The 17,972-nt window shown below is 35.7% G+C and overlaps 1 protein-coding gene across 2 annotated transcripts in view; it reads left to right on the top strand.

Annotated features, from left to right (window-relative positions):
• The window catches only part of PCNX1 (pecanex 1), an 88,848-nt gene that overhangs the window by 37,132 nt on the left and 33,744 nt on the right, over positions 1-17,972 (top strand). For both annotated transcript variants that reach the window (XM_059473437.1, XM_059473435.1), the window contains 8 exons: positions 5,992-6,082; positions 7,750-7,807; positions 9,894-10,111; positions 11,172-11,325; positions 12,073-12,105; positions 13,175-13,346; positions 16,867-16,977; positions 17,446-17,537. In XM_059473437.1, the coding sequence (XP_059329420.1) occupies positions 5,992-6,082; positions 7,750-7,807; positions 9,894-10,111; positions 11,172-11,325; positions 12,073-12,105; positions 13,175-13,346; positions 16,867-16,977; positions 17,446-17,537 (929 nt within the window). The remainder of the gene's footprint in view (positions 1-5,991; positions 6,083-7,749; positions 7,808-9,893; positions 10,112-11,171; positions 11,326-12,072; positions 12,106-13,174; positions 13,347-16,866; positions 16,978-17,445; positions 17,538-17,972) is intronic.

The following is a 17,972-nucleotide window of genomic DNA, read 5'->3' as shown; positions in this document are numbered from 1 at the left end:
ACCTACTCTGAGATGTTTGATAAGACTTAACTACAAATGTAATAAATACACACGATCTAGTTATCTAATAATTTTTGTTGAAGATTCTGTTGTTTTACTGGTTTTTTGATAGAAGTGTTATTGTTTCAGTCTCAGTGCTTGTGTCTCTCAGCTATGAAAGCTTGTTACATGAAGCCCATTTTTTAATTTAATTTGGACTCTTATTTCATATTGGAAATATAACTCTGAAATTGTTATACTGGTTATTTCTGTCCAAGTGTAATGTTGAGCTGTATTCTTGAGGCCACCATTATTTATTTGAAGGATTTGGTTCCTCTTACCCAAAACAATATAGTTGAGTTCTGTAGAATTTGTCATTTAATATGCAATCTAGGTCTGTGTTATTTGGGAGATTGTTTTATTTGCTCTTTCAGAAATCAAAGTAGATCATATATAAAAGTCAGCATGGCATTTAGACTCTGTAAAAAGGCATATTTGTTGTACTTTTTGTGCATTGGAGTCTTCAGAAATTAATGAGATTCAATTCTTCTGAAACTTTACCTGTACTGTGCTTATATGGGACATCACGTTCTCTTTGGGAGGCACAAAACTTCTGGGATCTGCTAGATAGGAATCTGATGTATAACAGGGATTTGTTTCCTGTTTTGAGACTCTGAGCATCTAGTTTAGAATCCTTTGAGAGAAAGGAGCTATTATAGGCAGGATCTTCTTGTGTTATTTTAGGAAAATCAAATTTTCTAGTTTGTGTAGCAGGTTTTGTGGAACAGGTGCTATCTTTTGTTAAGAGTAAAATAGTTGGCAGAATGGTGCAAGCTTTCGTGTGTGTGATCCCTTTATCAGGCCTGACAAGAAAGTATCTTTCCTTATAAGTGGTATGTGGTTAGTTTGTTTGGGGGCTTTTGTTGGGTTGTTGGTTTTTTTTTAACCCTCAAGTCAGGGATGAAGTAACACTATTTTTCTCTTTCCGTTGAGTCTAAGGCTCTTGGTTTTGCTATGTTATCCCAAAATACCTTGAAAAAATACAGTGAAAGATGACTGTAGTTTGTCTGTGGTTTGGGTTGGGAGAAGGTTGTAGTTTGATTTTTCCCATGATCGGCATCAGAATAAAAATAAAAGTGATGAAGGAGCTATGACCAGTTCTTTGTTGCTGTGAAAATCCTTGTGACTGCCCAGGGGAAAAAAAACCATAGTGCCTGGGGAAATACCTGGAAACAAATCCTGGTTTACTCCAACTGGAAATATCAGTGACAAACATAGGTGGGGTTATATATCACTGTACAGTGCATAGAATAGTTTCTTAATTCAAATCCTCTTGGAAAACAAACAGGGCACGTATTCATTTACTGTAAAAGCCCTCATGTATAGGGCTCATGTTTTCCTTTACCAGTGCACTATCTGTTTCTACATTTTTTTCTATTCACATTGATGTCAAGACGCAGCACTTAACAAGACACAAAATTTTTGGTTTTGTTTACTTTAAAGTTGTCTGATAATTTGATTCTGGTGGCTTATTTTACCAAGTATGAGCCTCACTATATTATACCTGACCCACATGCAGTCTGGTGATGAAACAGTTATCTTTAACTGGGCACTGAGAGTAAGGCAGGAGATGCTTTGAGGCATTATCTTCAGTCTTCCAGGTTCAAAGTAGGAAGATTTTTATCAGTTATACTGTTGGAAGCTTGAGGGGGAAAGGAACTTGAAAGGATGGAAAAGGATCTTGATGTGGAGTGGTAAACATGAAGTAAATCATAGAAGGAATACAGGATGGAAAGGAATGGTGGCAAACTAAATGCCATGATTATAGGCAGGATTAATGTAATTCAAATCTCAAAAGCAACAAAACATGTGCCGTGACTTAAGTGAATGACAGCTTTCAGAGCAGAGTGTGGCAGTACTGATTCTTTTTGTTCTGATAACTGATTGTTTAGACAGGTAGGTGGGATTTTTCAGCCCTTGCAGTGAAGATTGATTAAATTAAAATTAGGTTTTGTCAAGTAGTTAGGAATCCAGGAACTGAGTTAGTAGAACAGATGCCCAGTGTCTGAGGCTGGAGTGAAATAACAGACTCTTGTCCTTGGCTAGATGATTGTTTAAAATTGCTTTTGTGCTTAAAGAGAACTGCTCATCTAGAGCTTTACAAGACAGTTATGGTGGTATGGTGTATCACTGGTTGTTTCGTTTATACAAGCAATAATCTTTCAGATTTAAATAATTTATGAAGGCAATTGAATGGTTTTGAACATCAAAACTTCCATGTAAAGATAGACATATACACTGGTTACTTATTAGATTAAAACCAATTTAGAAGCAGGCACTCAGTACCTTTTGATAATTCAATAGATGTGATTTATTTGGGATGGATGTGGGAGCATGTTCAAAGGTCCATATGGAAAATACATATTCACTTCCCATATTCTGATGGGAAATATTCATGTTGTAGTCTGGAATTTGGGGTAATAGGTAAGTTACTCTTTTGACAAACTTCATATAGAAACAAAAAATTACCTACTTTGAAGTGTTCTAACTGAAAACATGGGCATCTTCATACCATAGCTAATGGTACAATTTTGACCTTTGGAAATAAAGCTCCTAGCAGTCTACCAAGAAGTCAAATTCTGATGACTTTGCTTTTGCTAACTAGGGTTTTAAAAATACTGACTGAAGCAGTAGACAAATATATCTTGATCTAATGATGATGTAATTTCATCATGTCAGTAAACATTTGCATGTGAGCTAGTCTGAGCAGTTTAAAAAAAAGTGGTATGTATTGGATGTAAAATTGGCAAGCACACTGGAGATAAGTTAGCTGAGGAAACCATCAGAGCAACATTTTATTTAAATCCTGAGCCACTTAAGTCTTCCAGGTTTTGTCTGTGCAAGCTCATTAGCCTGTTGCTGTTGTCTGTTGATGCCCAGAACTGTGGGAATATGAGTTTGTGCAGTGCGAACTGTTACGTGGTTGTCTCTGGATGTGGTGATGAGATATTTTGGTCTTTTGGAACAAGGAAACTTGCTTCAAAGAACACACATTTATCTTCTCTCCATGTCAGAATGAAGATGTATTTTGGATTTGTGTGCTTGAGTATCACAGTGTCTTGGTTTGTTATTGTAACCTGGTCAAAATAGAATATTTGTGGGTGACTTTAATTTGTTAAGAATTACAGGTCTCTTTTTTTTGTGTGTGTGTTTGTGTGCAGAGAAGTTAGACATTTATGTTGAGCAGGCAGACATGCTATTGATCATGTTTCTTGGTTTGCAACATTATCTCTGGAGCTTCCCATTTGTTCACAGCTTGATAAAGCTACAGGCTTTATAGAGAGAAAATATGCTCTTAAGTTTTCAATGTGGTGCTGTTCCAAGTATCCCATGGAGAATGCTGTTTGGGAGACAGGAATGGGAAGGAGTCACTAGAGTAAATAAAAATGCTAGGTATGTCCATATGTATTGAATCTTGAGTGTTGAAATTCTTCATTAGAATTTATGTACTGTAAGGAAGCTGTTCCTGTCTCAGAGTTTAAAAATTAAGGATTTTGGAGCCTATTTTATTATCTCCAGTCAGACTTTGGAGTTTGTATCACCAATAGCAATGAACAGTCCCTGTCAACTTTTCTACTGAGATGAGTTGAGGCTTTTCTGAAAAATCTTTTTATTTAAACCAACCAACCAAAAAACCCCAGCAGAATGACAACAACAAAACCAAAGCAAATCAAAAACAGCAAATGAAAAACAAAAAAAGGGGGCAGAAAAATTTTTGTATTAATGGGAAGCTGTGCTTGCCAGGGAGCTAACTTTCAATGGAAGCGTCTTTAAATAGGTGGATGTATTGCAAGCATGACATATCCTGAGTCTGTTTTGGAGTTTGTGTATAAGCAATAGGAATTAAATGTTCTGTTTGCAACCTCTGTAAATCAGTTTTGTTATATCCCACTGCAGTAGTGCAATACTTACAGCAGCAATAGAAATGCTGCAAATTTTGGTAGATTCACAGATAAGTTGGGTGACAGGGAACTGTAGATATGAAAAAGTGTAAGAGTTCAGTAAACTTCTGCTGAAATAAATACCTGATGTGTTTTCCTCAGTCCAAGGGAAGGGGAAGTTGTATGTCCAAGTAGTATATTCTAACTTCTGTGACTAGAATTTCATTAAGTTAAAAATTAAAAAGTTTAATTTCCCAGATCTCTATTCAGTAATGCTAAACTATGAAGAATTTAACCCAAACTTCCATTTTTTTTAAGGACTGCTTGCCCCGGTTTTTCTATAATAATTAATGCACATTTTTGTTCTGAGTAGAACCTGAAGTGTATTTGTATTGTCCAGTATCTCCATGTTTGCTCCTGAAACTTTTTTATTGACAGAGTTAATAAATATACCTTTGTAACCAAGGGTTTTTATTAGTTGTGGGAAGATTACCCGTGTTATCTACTAGTTTAAATTTTAGGCTTCAGTATTAACTGTGTACTACACACTGCATTGAAAACCAAAAGATAATCAGCTAAAGCACTTCACTAAAATCTTATCCAATGAGGAAAAAGCCCTAACAAGTGAGCTTTGTACTTAGGCCTGTGGCAGATGTAATTGAATATTGGGAGAGTGCTGTCGTGCATGCTGTTTGTGCCTCCTGAGCTATGTAGGGAACTGTCTGTCACAATGGTGGCTCTGAGCACAGCTGTGGTATTTCCCTGGTTGGTCTGAAGTGCTCCTTCTGAGGGTAGAAAGCTTTATGAAGATGTTTTCAATATACCAGTTCTTTTTCTTTGTTTCTCTGGTTTTAAGCATCTAGCTTGAGGGATTTAACCTGATAAGAATCAAATTCTGAATCAAACATAAATGTCTGTGGGTCTGAAGAGAAGCTGCTGCAGGATTATATTTTGTTAAAAAACCATTCAAAATCCACGGTATTAGCAGGTTGTGCTCTCACAGAAATGGGAAAGATTGGAAGCTCTGATTTTGTTAGCTGTTTCCGGGGACTGCTTGATATCTTGTATCAGCAGAAGGAAAAGCTACAAGACATACAGCTGAGAGGTGCATACAGTTTTTCTTCACATACTCCGAAGTGGGATTTTTTTCTTTTGTTTATTTAAGCTAATATTGGAATATTGCATGTTTTGCATCATGACTTAAGGGTTTTAATCTAGAAGAGATGGAGAAATTGGCAGATATTTCATATGAGATCAGTTTCAAAATCAGGTTCCATGCATTCAGAGCTGAAATATATTGAACCTGGCCTTCAGGGCAAATTACAGTGCTTATCTCTCTGATCAGGCTAGTGTTGGGAGGTGGGTGCTGTGAAAACATATTTGAGTAAGGTAATTTATCATTTGACTTACAATCTTTCGCTACTTTTTAAAATTAAGTATTTGAGAAGTCCAAACGGTTTATCTAAGAAGTTAGTTTGCAGTCCTTTCTTCTTACACTAGCTTGTAGAATAAATCTCTTCTGCACATTCCTTTTTTGAGTTTCCTAAGTTAAGTTATGAAGCCTCTCTGGCCACTTCTTTCAGTCTCTGTGTTTCTTTTCAAATAGACATGGATGTTTCAAAAGAATTTTATTCAGAATACTTGTGTTATCACTGCTGTAGCTAAATGTTCTTAGATGCTGATAGTGAATGATGTACTGATGGTTCTCTTGGGAGTGGCAAGGACTGAAGAAGCTGGTCACTGCAAATTTTTCATGTGGTTAGTCTCTAAGAGGAAAAAGAGACTTACACTGTCCTTCTGTTGTGTTAATGATGGCATCTTGTAAATACAAACTCTTTAATTCAGTACTGCAGTTACAGTGTATATGTTATGTAAAATGGTACGAAAGACAGCTGTGTAGCTAATGTCTGCCCTGGTGGCACATTCATGAGTACTCACATTTTGTATTTTGACACTGATGTAAATTCAGATGTCTGAATTGATCTCTATAGTAAGTTAATGAGTAGAAACTGCTGCCAATGGGGTGAAACATGAGGAAATTTTGACCTGCTTTTGACCTTTTCTTTAATAGGTAAGTTCAGTTCTACGCTCTACGAGACAGGGGGCTGCGACATGTCGCTTGTGAACTTTGAGCCAGCTGCAAGAAGAGCATCCAACATCTGGTGTGTGTGAAGGCCAGTCAAGAGTGATGATTCTTGTCTTACTGCAATCCAATATTTTATTTTAATTTTAAAAGTTTATTTAGTATGCACTACCAAAAAAATCAATTCAATCTGTTAACCATATACTTTTACTTTTGTGAATCAAGTGATTTTTACTAGAAGATAATATTAAGTTAAATATTTATCTCAGAAAATGAGTATTACTGCTAGCTTAACCAGTACACTTCCAGACTGAGAACTTGACAAATGCATTTTTTGTTGGCTTATAGAAAGTCTTTGTTAAAGAATTCAACCCATTTTTGAGAAAGCTAGGTGGCTGTTGACCATAATGGCTATTGAACTTCGAGTTGTGAAGCCGTTGTAAACTGATAAATTTATTCTCAAGTTCATGGATGGCATCAGACAGTAAATGGAATTGTTAACATGCCTGAGATGAAAATTTGACTTGCAGCTGAAATAGCCAGCTACATACTGAAAAGTTCATCTGCTGTTAGAAAGATACTCTTTCTCTGAAAAGATAGGAGGCAGAAGAAGGAAAAGCAACCCAAAATCTCCTGTGGCTTCCCACCTGCCCCCAATCCACTTCACTGTGTAGAATTGCTCTGAAGCTATTGCACCATGCTGAATGCTGTAATTCCTACCACATGTACATGGAATAGCTCTTGGAATTATGGAGTAATGAATATAAAACATCCCATCTTCAAATCTTTCTTTTGAGAGTATGCAAGTGCCTTTTGTAGAATTGAACTTTGACCAAAAGTTCTGGATTCCTTCCACAAAGCTGCCAATCCCTGCCTCTACTGCTTGCATGTTCCAGATGCAATGGCTTTGCTGATGGCTGCTGTTATGAAGTTGAATGTACTAATGGGAGGAACAAACTGGCCACTTCAGATAATCAGATCTCGGCTGTAGAGAATACTTGAGTTTGAGTGAAGTAAAGTTGATAACAAAGAATGTTTTTATCTTAAGGCAAGGAACTGAAGGAAAGTTGCATAAATTTGATACAAGTCTTACAACCATGTGATTTACATGGAAAACAAACATCCAAAAGCTATCCAAAATTGGGGAAAAAAGCAGTGGTTGGATATGGACTCTCATACAGTAAGAGAAATTTCATCTCTAATGAATGGAAATTGCAAAGTAATTTTGCTCTTCTTACCAGAGGTTTAAGTTTTTAAAAAGCAGCTTAAGTAGCTCACTTTACTTGTGCTAAGTATATGCTATTTTTGACAGTCTTGGGATATTGATAGAAACAGTATAGAATTATGAGAAACTGCATGTGAACAACTAGAGGCCTCTGAACTTCTTTAGAGATGTGATTGATGTATCTTTACAAATCAGTAACTAACAGCTTATAAAATTTCTGTTTTTCAAGTGGAATAATGGCTATCATTGTAGTTTTTTAAGATGATTTAGGGACTGGGTGTTGAAAATATGTTAAGTGTAAGATTAAAGAGTCACCTGGCTTACTATAGCTGTGGAATGTACCACAATACATGAGACTAAGTGGCTACTTGAATTTATAATAAGTGACTGAAGGAAAAACTTAAAGATATTTAGATAAAATTCAAAAGGTATCAAAATTAATTTGGGACACTAGAAAATTAGAGTGACCTGATGAAATAAAATGTAGTTTATAATCTGAAGTATTTTCCCTGTTCTTATAGTGACACGGACTCTCACGTATCGAGTTCTACCTCAGTTCGCTTTTATCCACATGATCTAGTAAGTTTTTCTTACTTATTTTTGAAGCATGCAAAGAATCAGAAGCCTATCCAACTTTATACCACTGATTATTCATTCTGTGTGGTAGTTAACTGTTCTTATGAAAGAATTTTGTCTGGATTAATGAAGAGAAAGTATTTAGTAGTGTAGTGCCTTCATATATACATAGAAATTAATCTTCCTGCATAGCACTTTTAAACTTAGTTGGTTTCCTCTGATCTAAAAACGAGTGATTTAAAAACACTCATAGAAATTGTTTTAAGATACCTTGTAAAAGTTTCCAAAGATGTGTACAATTTAGACAGTTTTCTTTCTGTGCATTACTGAGGTTAGCAGGCAGCAGAAAGACTAAATACTGTATTTTGACTAAAAGAAACTTCACTTGAGTAATTTCCCTGAAAAGAATTTAGAAATCTGTCATTGGAGTCTGATGTGCAAAATACAAATTTGTATGTTGGAAGTGGCTGGCAAAACAAGGCAGAAGCTTACACTGTTTCATACTGCAAATAGCTTTATAATTCCTTAGTTTTATGATTTGGTAGCTTTTGCACTATTGTCAAGTCCAGGCATACCTGTACTCTTAATTCTGAAGTCATATATTATGTTCTGAAAACAGTGCAAATGGGCATGATTCTTAAGCTGGCAAACCAAAGAGAAGTATGTTGAAGTACCTAATATATAATCAAGAGGGAAAATGAAATAAACCTTTAGGATTTGGCAGAGGGTCATGAGACCTCCATTTGCCTGACCATGCTTTTGATCAAGAATGTGCTTTTTAAACTTGGTCTGCTAGAGGAACTTGCTTTGCTTTCCACAGTCCCCCTCAAACATGTAGCCTTTAGAAAAAAGGCTGCATTACCTCTTCAATGATTTTGGTTTGCCAGTTTAGTCCCATTGGTGGGAATGATTCTGTTTTAAGGCAAATTTGTGACTGTAAAAGCTGAGCCCATGCACCTAAAGGGAAATTTCCACTGAAATTAATTAGTGCCATGAATGTTATGCTGATTCTACCTTTTAAGAAATGAAGCTTTTAAAAAATTGTCAAAAAAGGATCTGTTTTCTGACAGTTTGCCTTAAATAGTATGGTTTGTGTTTTTTAAAGGCCTTTAGAAAGGAGTGTTCCTGCTTGTTTTTTCATTAGTATTTTTCTAGGGAGGAGAAGCTGGCTAAGCATAGTTAAGTACACTGATGATTTAAGGAGTGATGACAAAAATTTTATAAATCAAGACATTGAATGTTAAACTTAGATGATTGTAGGGAAAAAGCCCCTCCAAAGACCAAACCTGTAGTTTTGCACTTGAAGGTGGCATGAGTATTGAAGTTTTAGTCTCTGCCTTACACATTGTGAAGCTTTTTCATTAAAGAACATTTTAGTAGTATGTCAAGATGTTTCTCGGCCTGTTAGAAACTGGATTAGACTATACAATATGTACTATAGTGTCTTATTAGCATTGAGTACTCTCCTTTAGTATCTTTCATGGTTGTTAGTATTACTGTGATTTTCATGAGAACTCTAAACAAACTACAAAATAAGTAATAGTCGTAAATAGCACTTGACTGTTTAGGACAGAGCTTTTTCTTTGGTTCATTTCTGAGTGTATTCTGGATTCAGTAAGTTTGAATTTGACTGTTGGTGCATGAGTATGTTGCATTGTCATGCATAAAGAACCATTCAGCATGGATTTAGATGCAGATTAGCTGACTATAAGAAATGTGTTGTAATTTATCGAAATTAATAATTGGATTATTTTTGTCGTGTATGTTGTCCATGTATCAGTTTACTTGTCTTCAAATTTGAAGTTTTCAGAGTAAATGGGATAATGTTCTTGGAAGATGCATTCATTTGAAATAAGGCATATGCTGAAATGCCAAAGAGTTGTTGTATGCAAACTGTTATTGCTGCTAGTCCTATTCATGTGCTGTGATAAGGACAGAAAAAGTAAGTAGAAGCCTGTGACAGTGCTTAACATGTAATTCCTCAGAAGTGAAACTAAGAGTTCCAGCAATATTTTTCAAAGCAATTTTCAGTGTATATATACAGTGATTTGATATAAAGGAGTTTTTGTTAATACTAACTTTCTTTTAGCTTTCTCTTCCTCAGATCAGGTTGAACAGGCTGCTAACAATGGATACAGATCTGTTGGAGCAGCAAGATATTGACCTGAGCCCTGACCTTCAGGACCACATGCAGCCTCAAGAGGAAGCAGCTCAAAAAGTCAAGCAGTACTATCGCTTTTGGATCCTGCCTAAACTTTGGATTAGCATCAATTTTGATAGATTAACTCTTCTGGCTTTATTTGATAGGTGAGATCCTTGTATGTTGCCAGACCTTAGAAAGCAAGATGAAAACAATTACTAAACTGTAATATAGGTAAAACTGTCGTTAGAGAATTATACATACTTACTGTACTCTGAAAAATGAAAGAATAACACTGAATGTAGTTTTTCTGAAATAATGGAGGCTACTCTCATTTTCTTCTGTAGCAATCAAAAAAGGAAAAAGGAAAGCAACCCCCACTTTGCCTGTGTGGGGCAATAATGTATTTGAAGGATCAAATAGATTCATTGCCAATCTTTAAAGCTAGAGTATAGCCTTCTCCAAAAATTAATTAAAGGGTCTACAACCTGGCATGCACTTAGTCTTTTGGTAAATAGAAAGAATTTGCCTGCTGTTCCAGAGCATTTTTTCCAAGAGTCGTTCAATACTGTGACTTCTTGTCCCTGTACATTTACCTAGAGGAATAAAATGAAATTGATCCTTCAGTTACCAGCTTTTGGAAAACATAGAGTATTTATATTTTGGGAATGAACCTCCTTGAAATAAACAGGATAGTAGTGATTCTGTCCAGGGAGGAATACTCATAACTCTGTTCCGAAGCACTAGCAATGTCATAGGGAATTATCTGTATTCCACTTGGCATATCTTACTCAAGCAAGAGTATTTTTAGTTTCATCCTTAGAAAATCATGAATCAGGTAAGTTATCATACTTCTGTTTTTTCTTAGGCTTACCATCATCTTGGATGGGCTTTGAATATAGATTTACGTTACAGACCGTGCTTCTGGTGGAACATTTGATTTTTTTCTAAAATAATCTTCTGAAGTTATCTTCTGCTGTTTAAAGTAAAATTCCCTAAGATACTAAGATAATGACTGCTTTTAGCTGTCATTGACATCATGGTAGCTCCTAGCTTTGCTGAAGGACTTTGTGCTAGTAGAGTGCGGAAGTTCAAATTTATTCTTAACTATTTTGCTACCAGTATCATAACCCCTGTTAATTTTGGACTCTGCTCTTTTGCAGATTTTTCTAGACGTAGTTAGCTTTAAATTTCTTTTTTTTCTTTTTTTCTCTCCCTTTAAAACAGGAATCGTGAGATCCTTGAAAACGTATTAGCTGTCATCCTAGCTATTCTAGTTGCATTTCTGGGCTCTGTACTTCTTATAGAGGGCTTTTTCAAGGATATTTGGGTCTTCCAGTTTTGCCTGGTAATAGCCAGTTGCCAGTACTCACTGTTGAAGGTACTTGAATTTCTCTTCACTTTCTGTAAACAATAGATATAAATCCAGTTGGGTGTTGCAGGTTAGTTAGGGCTTTAAGGAAAAATGTGCATGCTTATCATTTATAAAGTAATTAGTAAACTTGGCCTCATGGGAAGTTTGATAGATGGTAATGCAAGGTCACATCACTAGAATGGTTCTATGTATGCTTGTTAAACAATCCTTTATTTAGTGTTCTCATGCATTTTTTTGGTGTGTGAAGAGGAGCACATTCTTACATGTTGTAAACTAACTATAAACTGAACTTGAAGTTTTATTGGTTTAGGTTCTAATTTTATGTAGTGTCTACGCCTCAGCATTCATAGGAGGCAATTATATCTAAACATATTTTTAATCAGATAATTAATTTTTGTTAGACTGATGATGGTTTACTGTAATCTAAGAATGATTGATTGTTTTTTGATTTGACTATTAGGATGAAAATTAGATTTAAAATTAAAGTTCCTAATGCTGTTAAAAAACAGTAGAAATCCTGAAAATAAGAGACTTGGGGATTTTTTTAGAATTTTGGTTATAGACATCTACTCTTTAAGTAGGTTTTATGGTTTACAACATTGTGCTATTTAAAGGCTGTGATGTGGCTTATCAATGTACAATTGTACAATTAATTGTAGATATTGTTAAAAGAACTTCAACCAAGAGGATGTGTGTAGGTGAACACACTTATCTGTAGTTTGGGTAACTTTCCTCTTTTTATTTTGGTTTCAGAGTGTTCAGCCAGATTCTTCTTCCCCCCGACATGTAAGTCACGGGCATGTGCCACTGTACTAACCCTGCAGATGCAGAACTCCGACAAAGAATTGATCATTTTGGTGTGATTTTTCTGGCATTTCTCCTATGTTCCTTCTTACAAGGCACAAAAGGCTTGTAGTTGTCCTAGTGTGTGAGAAGGGACCCGCCTTACTCTTTGTATTTATTTAGCAAATCATGGCCTCCTTCCTGAGCCTAGCTTATGCTAGGGAGCCATGTCATAATAAGGTTTTTGAAGAGTCTTTATTATTCTAGCAATTATACTGAGAAGTATTCTTAATGTTGCAATTTGCTCTGCTGGTATGATCTGACACAGCTTTGATGTTCTGTTTTAGAGGTGTAGCTCATTCAGTTGTCCTTGTGTGCACACTGCTTTATTTTTTCCCTCTAATAAGCTGAGTTTGCAATGCTTTAGTGAACGTTAATGTTTGAGCATGGAAATGTTAACATTCTAGTATTGCACAATATGTTTATATTCTGTTGTGCATTTGCTAGATTGCCAAGACAAAATATTACCGTTATGTCCTAGATAAGATGTTTAAAAGCATTATTCCTCTACAGCAAGTCATTAATTTTGTGTAAGAAGTTGTATTTTGATAAACACCGATAGAGATTCTGTCCCCCCATGCAGCAGAAGCAGTATCTAAGTAATAAATTTAATCCCTTTTTCCTTAAAATTGATTTATTCTCAGTTGCTTACCATGCCTCGTCAGAGCTTCTCTAGCATTTACTAGAGAAGTAAGATATATTTTATGCTTTACTGCAAGCAACATAGCATAAAATATAGCTGAGACTAAGGGTATGCCTAGCTTAGTCTAATGTAATCTAACTGTTGTGTCTGTTATATCAAAGCCACAAGAAGCACAGACTGATATCGCTGCAAGGCAATGCTTTAAGGATTTTATGAAGAAAACTTCAAGATACGATGAAGTCACAGTATATTAGTTGATGACCAGTGATTAATTTTGATTCTGAAGGTATCTGTAGTAGAAGAGAAAAAGTTACTTTATCCACTAATAATGAACAAATGTTGGTGTTTTTGTGGTTTCTTTTTAAACAGGGTCACAATCGTATCATAGCCTATAGTAGGCCTGTATATTTCTGTTTGTGTTGTGGTCTGATTTGGCTGTTGGATTATGGCAGCAGAAACATATCTACAACAAGGTTCAGGTTGTATGGAATGGCTTTCACCAACCCATTGCTGCTGCTGTCAGCCAGGGACTTAGTTATAGGTGAGTGGCTTTTTCATGGATTTGAATTGTTTGCTTTACAACAGTAGAACTTTAGGGGAACGTTTTCCCCTTCTGTAGCTTTGCTGTAACAAATGGCAGATATGCCCTCTACTAAAATTTTTCATTATCTAATTTCTTAGCCCTTATCCTTGAACTTGCTTATCTAACTTGGACCTGCATACACTACCCTTTGCTAGGACCTAGCTGCTCGGTAGTTAAAAAAACATTTTGATTTGGACTCTTTCACACTCTCTGGGGGGACTTGTGGCAAATGAGTAGGAGTTCTCTAAGGTTATTTGTACTTAGCAGTTGGGCAGAACAGTACAGACACAATTTTAAAAAACAATATACGCAGTTTAAGTCTTACTTAATGTGCTTCTTCTCGGAACAGTCCTATCAGCAATACCAAAAATACAATTTTTGAGCTGCATTTCCATTTTGAGGTAATCTTATTGTTTTCTGAGCAGCGCAGTGCATTCAGAATACTGGTAACATTTAACTCCATTACCTCCCCTAAACCTAATGCAAAAAACAAACAATGTAAACCCCAAAACAATAACCCTTTCCCCTGTTATGAAAATAATAACAGCCCTGTAGTCTCAAACAGAGCCCATAGAAAGGAGAGAGAGACATAAACATTTGAAGACCATCTTATCCTGGCAACTTTTGTGCAGTGCTTTAATGGAGCAAAGTTATTTGGGTGAACTTCTATGGATCCTTGCTTTGGGTGGGGTAAGAAAATCTGTAAGAATTCATCTAAACTGAATGCAGTTGCTTTTCAGTTATATCAAAATACTTGTTTGTGGAAGACTAGAACAGTTAAATGTTACGTCTGTGTGCCTCCAGACCATCTTCTGTCTAAGAAAAATGAAAACTTGATCTCGGCGTGGGGTTTTAAAATTTTTAATTTATTAATAAAAATTACTGACTCAAGCATTTTGGATATTAGTTTTTATTACTTGATTTTAGGAGCATCCTGTATATTATGCCTCATACTGCTTCCCCCTTCAACTTTCTCTGCTAATAACTCTGGATTTAAATGCCAGAGGGAAAATGTCTAAGTTGCATATTTATGACCAGAAATTGTCCAGACATTTTCAAAGGTGCTTTTTGAACAAATTCTTTGGTTCCCTTCATGTGCTGGCATACTTGATTCTGTATCAGTAATAAAACAAGAAGACAGAAGACACTTTTGACTCATTCACGATACAAAACGGACTTAATTTCTCTTGATAATGCTCGGTCAGTTTTGGAAATATTTTCTTCCCTTTTCTACTATGTGGAGTCATTGCCATAGTGTATACCCATATCCCCATATGGTAATACATAAATATACATGGAAGTGGTGTGTCCTCCTGTAAAAGTGAGCTACTTTTCAAAAGTCCTGAAGAGTGAGTCTTTACCAGTTTTAAAAGATATGGTGGCATTTTCACCAGGCCATGTGCATCTTGGCATTAGCTTTTAAAACTTCTTAGTTCAGGAGTTCTAAATGGATTTTGATCCTTATATTTTACTGTTGTTCTGGGGTGTCTTGGCAGCAGCATATGTGGTTTGTACTTCTTAGCAGTTCTTCCAATTAAAAAATCAGATTACTAGAACAGCTTATTCTACTTAAAAAAAAAAACAAACCCAAAAGAACAAAACAACTCCCTCAACAATAAAAACCCAAACCAAAACCCCAAAAACCAACATGATAAAACACCAAACAAAAGAGAACAACTCCACTAGTCTGCATTGCACATCCCACCCTACCCCCATGTCGTACACTTGCCCTTGGAGCAGCTCTTATGTTGCTGAAGCGCTGTTTCGCAATGCTTTTTGTGTACTACAGACCAGGCTGGCTGCTAGCAAACACACTTTGTTAGGTAAAAATCTCAGCTGCCTTTTTTTCCTGTGCCCAGGCAAAGCTACTGAAAGAAACGTGTACAGGGCAAGGTGAACTTTGTATTTAGATAATGTAAATGTTTCTCCTTGCCAACAGACAAGTGAGGACTAGTATAAATGCTTTATTTTGTGTCCCACATACTGCACTTGATCAATTGCTCTAAATCTACTCCACATTTAAAATAATAATTTTATCTTTTCACCTAGTTGGTCACTGTTAGAAAACTAGGATGTTACAGATTGTAAAAGCATCATAAATATTGGCTTTTTCTTGGACTAGTCTTTAAAAATTGTGTATTCCCGGATCTGTGTAGTAATTTTGTTTCCAATGGGCCCAAGGTAGTTTGACTTAGAGACTTTTGGGAAAAAGCTTTTTAACCTGTCACTGACAGAACACTGTATTTGCCTTCTATTTTGGCTTTCTTGAGCAATGATTTGAAATAGAGGTTTGACATGAGAAGTCTAATAAAGTATTTTCATTAGATATTGAAGAGCTGGTATGTAGTCCTCTATTTCCTAATTAGTGTCAGTAAAAATACAGGATTCAGTGTTTTCCCCCAGCTTGCAACCTGCATGTTTTGAATGATATTGTTGTTTAGCATTGCTATGGAGTATGGAAAAAGATCAGGTTCTCATTATCTATCTCACTGTAGATGTTTCTAATGTGGTGACCTTCAGTGTCCAACTATTCTGTGCATTTAAAATTAGAAAATTAAATTTGAGTCTTGTGGTGCTTTACAAGATATTTTAAAGTTTGTTTCTTCTTTTGTTCACTGGAGCTACAAGTCAATAAGATGGTAGAAAAACCTCCCTAAACTGCCAGATTGTGTCTGTTAGGGTTATTTTTGTTCCTTCTATCCTTCAGAACTTAGAACTTTTAATATGCTGTTACATGTGAATTAGATCTGAACTACTATATGTGAACATACGTAGAAGATTATTTCTGCATCTTTTATTCTTTAGGATGGAAAAAAAATATATGTACAGGTGGAGACATAAGCCTTTTATGTATTGAAATTAGGTGGCGTTAATTTATCTTTGTGTTCCGAAATCCTGTAATTTGCAGGTGATTTCATGATTCCTACAGTTGTCTGTTCTTGTTTAAAAACCCAAAAAAACAGAAAACCCAGTCATTTAGGATTAGAATGTTCAGAAGTGGTGTGGGAAAATGAGTAAAATTGTCAGATACTATTAGTAGCAGAAAGCCTGGAGATGGGGTGCTTGGCCTCCCTTTTGTCAGAGTGGCTGGTGTTATGTTGCTCCTGCAACTCCAGACAGGCAGTTAGGCTCAGATAAGTCTCACTTACAATGAGTGAAAACTTACAAGTCTAATCTGTAAACACTCCTGGCTGATCTTTGCTAAATAAAAATGGAAAGCCTGAATTGGCTTGTGTCCATGTCTACAGCAATTAAAACGAGAGTACTGTTGATTTGTATGACCTCTGTATTCAGTCAGTTCTGAGCCATTGAAGTAGGACTTTACATAATGTATATTTTCCTTAAAATTTATAATAGAAATATTTCAGTGTTGTTGAGTTAAAATGGGGTGTGTGATACCATAGAACTTAAACTGAAAAATATCTCACCATGCTGTTTTTTCATATTCACCACTTTTTTACTTTCTCTTTTTCTGTAGTGTTTACACTATGTTTCCCTATAGTATTCTTCATTGGTCTCCTGCCTCAGGTGAATACGTTTGTGATGTATCTCTGTGAACAGCTGGACATTCATGTCTTTGGTGGCAATGGTGAGTGTTGTGTTTTTTCAGTGGCAAAAGTATGAGATGTGGAGCAGCCAAGATCAGTATGTTAGTTTAAAAATTTAGTGGTTACACTATTTTTATTCCTACCCTCTAAACATAGAATACTTTAATTGTGTTTTTAAAAAGCCTAGAAGTCTTCTGATTGATTATTGAGAAATAGAATTACTGTCCTAATAAGTCTGTCACTTCTTCCTCAACTGGTTTCTATTGCAATTGACTATTCCCATGGTAAAGCTGTTCAATTAGTAGGGAGATTAAAAAAGCCACATAAAATGCTCTTAATAAAAATTACTTGTAGGGGAAAATAAAAATAGCTGTTCTGGTTTGAATTGCCTTTTTTTTCCATCAGAGGAAATTAGGGGGCTGATACCTTAAACAAACGGAAGTATTTTGTATTCTAACTTCGGATGGTAATAATGTTTTTTCTTTTCTTTTCATTTCTCTGATATTCAGCTACCACAAGCCTGCTTGCAGCACTTTACAGTTTTATCTGTAGTATTGTGGCAGTAGCATTGCTGTATGGACTGTGCTATGGTGCCCTGAAGGTGAGAAAAACTTGATGCAGAGTAAATGGGAGTTTGTTGGGGTTTGTTCTCTGCTTCCTTCTGTATTAAGTAACTAAAGTATGCAACTACTTAACTAGAAATATTAGTTTGATTTACTAGGGTTTCATTTTTGCTCAGCTGTGAAGTCAATAGAGGAGATGCAATGCAGGAACTAAGCAATTTTTTTTGCTTTTAAAAGGTGTGTGATTTGTGCCTGCTCTGATGGGCTTTTTTTATTGAAAACACATGACATTTACCATCATTTCCATTCTACATCAATTCTTGAAAATATCATGCAGGTGACTTGTTTCTAGCAGAGTCTGCATGTAGTTGTATGTTAACCTTTAAAAGTGGCACATGAAGGTATTTTTTTCTGGTGCTGCAAAAGTGAAATAGTATTTTCTAATTAATATTTATTTGACAATAAACCAATAA

The sequence above is a fragment of the Ammospiza nelsoni genome, chromosome 6 (genome assembly GCF_027579445.1).
Source record: "Ammospiza nelsoni isolate bAmmNel1 chromosome 6, bAmmNel1.pri, whole genome shotgun sequence".
NCBI lineage: Eukaryota > Metazoa > Chordata > Aves > Passeriformes > Passerellidae > Ammospiza > Ammospiza nelsoni.
This window is presented reverse-complemented; position numbering and strand designations above follow the sequence as displayed.